Source organism: Osmia bicornis, chromosome 5 (assembly GCF_907164935.1).
Source record: "Osmia bicornis bicornis chromosome 5, iOsmBic2.1, whole genome shotgun sequence".
Lineage (NCBI taxonomy): Eukaryota > Metazoa > Arthropoda > Insecta > Hymenoptera > Megachilidae > Osmia > Osmia bicornis.
The window spans coordinates 11623267-11629526 of record NC_060220.1 but is presented as its reverse complement, the minus strand read 5'-3'; the positions used below and the strand labels follow the sequence as shown (position 1 = coordinate 11629526).

At 43.0% G+C, this 6260-nt stretch overlaps 1 protein-coding gene across 1 annotated transcript; it reads right to left on the bottom strand.

Annotated features, from left to right (window-relative positions):
• Positions 1-708: 708 nt before the first annotated feature.
• LOC114882578 lies at positions 709-1302 on the bottom strand. The gene has a single exon (XM_029199450.1). It carries the CDS (start codon positions 1300-1302, stop codon positions 709-711), a length of 594 nt encoding a protein of 197 aa, XP_029055283.1.
• Between the last annotated feature and the right edge of the window lie 4958 nt (positions 1303-6260).

The window sequence follows — 6260 nt, the reverse complement described above, 5'->3', positions numbered from 1 at the left end:
ACAGTTTTCTCAATAACATTTTGGCCTTCGTTGGTAAGGAAATCAGGTACGTTTGCGCACCAAATAAGCATGTGCAAATGTGGACTTCCCCGATTTTGAAATTCAATTCTATACCAAAAATCGGTAACAACGCCGCCTAAGCATTGCGAGTTTTTTATATACTGCATTAACGCGTTTACGCGTAACGTAAATTGTCTTGCGATAACTACCGGGTGTCTCTGAACCAATTGTAGTCGATCTGCAAACGTTAGGTTTTCAAGGTCGGTCGTTGATTGACCTTCGGATAGTAGTAATGCCTTCAACATATCTGGCCAATTCAGATCATTACAAGAGAACGTAGCAAACCATGTGGGCGGTCCAAGACTTCGGACCATGGCGATTAATTCCGAACAGCATCGTTTCCAGTATGATGCCGATCCTCTTATGTTTCTCATTGTGAGATTGTTGTGTACGTCGGTGGGTGTAAGGATTCGGGTGCCTCGGATTGAATATGTACAGTTCCTTAAACAGGCTTACTTTATTAAATGGTAGTTACACAAAAGAATGCGATGTGCATCGTGCGTGCACGTGAACGAGACTGGTTCGATTCTCCGGTCTCTTCAAAAAACAAAAAAGAAACGTGGACAATTGAAATGACGCGACGTCATAACGCCCGCGCTGTTTGAACGCGTGACACTCTAACACCCCCTCCCCTTGAGAGGAAAAATTCTAATGTACATAAACGTCGCCGTATCGCTGGGGCGGTCTTCGATTTTGCATGTGTCGTTCTAGCGTTCCCGTATCCCTCATCTGTTCTGGGGGATCTTGAGGACCGTTCTGCTCCTCACTCTGCGGTTGCGCGGTTTCCGGATCTTCCGGTGGTTTGTAGTCGAAGTTCCAGTCATCATTGGCTTGAACTTGCGTACCCCGGCCGATTTTTCGTATCTGGTTTATGTGGCGCCTCCACGTTCGCCCGTCGTCCAATGCGATTTCGTAATTCAGCTTTCGTATACGCTGTTTGACTGCTCCGAAACACCATTTCTTTGATCCAAAATAATTCCTACACTGCACTCTCTCTCCCCTCTCAAGCTCACGCACTCGCTTATCTGTATTTACATCTGAACGCGGTTGCTGCTTGGCCGACAAAACTAAATCTAAACGCGTTCTTATTTTCCTTGAAAACATTACTTCCGCTGGGGATACATTTGTATTCGCATGTACAGTCGTTCGGTAATGGAGTAACAATTGTTGTAACGCAGTGTGAATATTTTCTTCTGTTGCTTGTTTTTGTTCTAGGTTCTTTTTAATACCAATTTTTAACATTTGGACGAAACGCTCCGCCTGTCCATTTGTCGACGGGTTAAGCCGGGTATCCACCAGTATCAAACGCCCGTATCGTATCACCGTTCCGAACCCTTTTGAATAGGCAGACGTTGCCTCGTTGCATGCCACGGCGTGCTACGGCTCGGACAATAGTTCTTCGTGTCTTGAAATAAACTCCTATAGGCGAGAAGTTTCGATTTGCTGCATGCTGTTTCTTTAGTGTAATTATCCAAACCATATCGTGTTTGGTATCATTTTAATCAGAAAAACGTCACAAATATCTTGGTAACAGTTTTTTAAGAAAAAAATGAAAAATAACAAAGTTCAGTCGTTGCATTAGTATTATCTCACTGATGTATCGAATTCCAAATCATATTATCTCGTGCCTCAAGTGTCATGTTTCCACTTGACATAGCATTTCGGGCCTTCGCCTGGGTATGTTGTTTTTACGTTTCAAGTGGTTTCCGAACCAATCCTTTGAACGACAAGAAACCGACAATTTTCGGATCGGCCCGTTCCTTCGCCTCCGTACCACAGACCAATAGAACTTTCGATACTCGGCAACGGAAAAATCTCTGGAAAATTAACATTGTCCTTTTTCAATAATCACACAGGTGATTATTAACATTGCTCTTTTATGTACAGCGTAGCACCGAAGATAATTGATCTGTTTAAATATATTTAGACGATAAAATTTGTCTAAATTAAATTAGATTAAATTCGTAAATAATTTCATCGCTTTTGAAATGAATCCAATAATACCGCAAGATTTCAAATAAATTGAAACCCAAGTGACGGCACGAAACGCTATGTCAAGTGCCAACGCATGAACCTTTCCTTCGATGCAACAGCAAAGAATCGACAAATTTTTCGGATGGATCCGTTGCCTCCGTTCCTTTGGAACGCCACGCAGCAAAACGAAACTCCTCGTCTGTAGTGGCCCAGTCCTATTGCCTAACCGTTTATATCAACAAACGAAGAAATGTTGTCCGCGCCGCAGCATGCCGTTGCATGCAACGAGGCAACGTCTGCCTATTCAAAAGGGTTCGGAACGGTGATACGATACGGGCGTTTGATACTGGTGGATACCCGGCTTTATACGGTGCCGTAAATTTCGGAGTAATTCCGTTCGTTTTCAAGAAAGACATGAATTCCTGGGAGCGAAAACTAGTACCATTATCCATCACCATAATTCGCGGGATACCGAATGTACTGAAAATTTCCCTACATTTTTCTATTGTAGTTCTTGATGATGTATTTTTAGCTATTCGAACCTCTGGCCACTTTGAAAATGAGTCGACCAGCACGAAGAAGTAATGGTTTAAGAAAGGACCGGCGTAATCAACATGTACACGATGGAAAACAGTATTCGTAGGCTCCCAACAATGTGTGTCCACTTTTGCCGGATTGTTTCTATTATTATTACAGTGTACGCAATTTTTAGTGACGTTTTCTATATCTCGATCTATCCCCGGCCACCAACATATTCCTCGAGCTAAATGTTTCATTCTAATTACGCCAAAATGCCCTGAATGTAATTCTTGTAGTATTCTGTTTCGTAATTTTCCGGGAATAAACACCTTATCGTTGACCATAATGATATCTTGTTGTAAACTATACGCTGTTTGGTTAACATTGAATCGGTCGCGGGCGAATAGCAGCTTCCCGCTTTGTAATGCTACTTTAATTTTGTGTAATTTATCGTCTGTTTCTATTTCTTTCACTATTTCCTCGGCTGTAACCGGTAAAGTATTTATGCTATTTAACTCGTGAGCATCCACCACGTCATACTCGAAATCAGTTTCGTTTCGTACGGGTAAACGCGATAAACCGTCCGCGTTACTGTGTAATTTCGTATTTTTGTATTTAATATTAAAAGAAAACCCTTGTAAGAATAATGCATAATGTTGCATTCTCATGGCACTGTAAGCGGGCAGTGCTTTAGTTGGCGAAAATATTTGTACTAACGGTTGGTGGTTGGTGTACAGAGTGAAATGATTCCCGTAAAGATATTGGTGGAATTTTTTAATTGCAAAGATGATTGCGTAGGCTTCCTTGTCGATTTGTGAATATCGACGTTAGGTTTTCGACAACGTTTGTGACGCGTATTGCAGAACCCGTTCCGATCCATCTGGGTATTTATGCGAGAGTATTGCTCCGACACCGTATGAACTAGCGTCGGTAGCTACAATTAACGGTAGTTGCGGATTGAAATGCGCCAGGACTTTGTTACTTTTGAATTGACATTTAGCATCTAAGAACGCTTTTTCGCATTCCTTCGTCCATTTAAATGGCACGCGGTCGCTCAATAATTCGTACAGGGGGGAAAGTAACGAGCTTAAGTTTTCTATAAACCTGCCGTAATAGTTTACAAATCCAATGAACGCTCGTAGTTCCGTTATATTTCGCGGTCGCGGCATCTTATCAATCGCGTCCATTTTTGTTTTTGTTTTGTGAATACCCTGTTTATCAATTCTGTACCCGCAGTATTCGATTGAATTCTTGAAAAATTCGGATTTTTCCGTATTGATTCGGATATTTGCTTCGCCTAATCTAGTTAATACCTGTTCTAGGCGTTGCAAGTGAACTTTATCATTTGGAGCGGTAATTCGAATATCATCGATGAACACTGAGACTCCCGGAATGTCTCGTAGCAAATTTTCCATTTGTCTTTGCCAAATTGCGGGTGCGCTTGCAATGCCGTACAGTAATCTGGTGCATCTATATAATCCTTTGTGTGTATTTAACGTTACCAGTTCGCGGTCCTCGGGACGAATTTCTAATTGTAAATACGCGTGTTGTAAATCGATTTTCGAAAATTTATCTCCGCCGGCCATGGTTGCAAACAATTCGTCGATTGTTGGGAGCGGATGCTCGTCTACGACTAAATGCTTATTTAAAGTTACGCTGAAATCGCCGCACATTCTAATTGTATTATTCTTTTTTAGAACTGGGACAATGGGTGTAGCCCACTCGGACGCGTTTACCTTCTCGAGTATTCCCTCTTTTTCTAACGTATCGATTTCTTTCGTTACCAACTCAGCCAGACGGAACGGTACGGTACGCGCTTTGACAAAAACCGGGTTCGCATTTTCCTTTAATGTAAGCCGCGCTTGGATTCCACGAATCTTTGAACTGGTCGGATCCAGTTTTCCCTGGTAATTCTTTAAAATTGTGTCTACTTCATTATGCGAGATCGCGGTCGCGTGTGCAATTTCTTCCGTTAACGAAATCTTGAGCTGCCGGATCCATTCTCGACCTAATAGCGGTTTCCGGTCTACATTCGCGACGTATACATTTAATCTTTTCACAATACTTCGATATCGGACTTGCACGCTGTACATCCCTACGATATCCACGATCGTTTTGCAAAATGTTTGTAATTTAAGTGCAGTACACCTTAGAACTTTATTCGGAAACTCATTCGCTTACTGATGATGGTTACTGCGGCTCCGCTGTCTACTTCGAACTTCACCGGTGTATTCTCGACTGTTAGGGTGACGTAGTATCCCTGCCGATGTTGTAGGTGCTCGACCAGCAGAATTTCCTCCAGTTGCTTCGTATTGGCTTTTGCTTTTTTGCATACTTTGGCTAAATGTCCTGCAATACCACAGTTTCTGCACCGGATGCCCCGATCCAGGCTGCAATGGGTGGCCAAATGATTTGCGCCGCACCGGAAACAAACAACGTTTGTTGCCGCTCGTGCGTTTGTATGTGGGGTCTTCGACGACGCGGGGCGCGATTGAACATCTGACTTCATCGGTGCCGGTTTCTTCGCTGGCGTATTGTATCTTTTGTCTCTAGCCGGTTTCCTGATCTGCACCGAACCGGTGTAATCCACTTTAGCCACCCCTGATTGCAGCTGCGTAGCGTCTTTTTCGGACAATTCCATCGAGGTAGCGATCTGAACGGCTCTATCGAAATCCAAGTCTTTTGTTTCTAACAGGCGTGCTTATGCCCGTTTGCTGGCTAAGCCGAACACAAATTGGTTTCTCAAAGCCGTCTTTTGGTAGGCCCCGAAATTGCAATTAACACTCAATTTATGTAGTGCCGCCACGAAGGATTGTATCGTTTCTCCTTCCGTTTGCTTTCGCAAATGAAAACGGTAATTTTCCGCAATCTCTAGTGGGGTTGGTGCGTAGAAGTCTTCCAATTTAGCCGTGATATTTGCATACGTTTGTTTGTACGGGTCGGCCGGCGATAGCTTATCGCAGATCATATCGAAAGCCACAGGTCCTATGAAATGTAAAAGGTAGGCCACCTTTTGGTCGTCAGGTACCTTGAAGACTGTTACGGCGCCCTCAAATCGCTGCAACCATCTTTTCCAGTTTGTAACCGCTGGATCGAACGTATCGATGCTGAAAGTGCCTTGTAATACCACTTCCGTCATCGTTTGTTGTAATTGTACCCACTGTTTCAGTATTGGTCCACCAAAAAAAACTATACACTGTATTCGTTCTGCACCTTGAAACACTACGTAAATTGTACTTAACACTTAGAGACACTACGTAAATTGTACTTTTCACTTAAAATAAAAAATATATATATACATGTAAATTGTCCTTTGTACTAGATCACTGTACTACGCATTCCCGGCGTACTTCTACGGACACCCGAATCCCATCCTCGTCGCCAAAACTGTTGTGCACGTCGGTGGGTGTAAGGATTCGGGTGCCTCGGATTGAATATGTACAGTTCCTTAAACAGGCTTACTTTATTAAATGGTAGTTACACAAAAAAATGCGGTGTGCATCGTGCGTGCACGTGAACGAGACTGGTTCAATTCTCCGGTCTCTTCAAAAAACAAAAAAGAAACGTGGACAATTGAAATGACGCGACGTCATAACGCCCGCGCTGTTTGAACGCGTGACACTCTAACAGAGATGTATGTTGTCTACTAATCCCTCTGGAGTATATTCACCTTGGCGCATTCTACATGACACTGAAATGCTAGCTTT

What these genes read in the sequence shown, in the direction of transcription:
- LOC114882578 (XM_029199450.1), bottom strand. Translation starts at nt 1,302, where the DNA reads ATGTTAAAAATTGGTATTAAAAAGAACCTAGAACAAAAACAAGCAACA.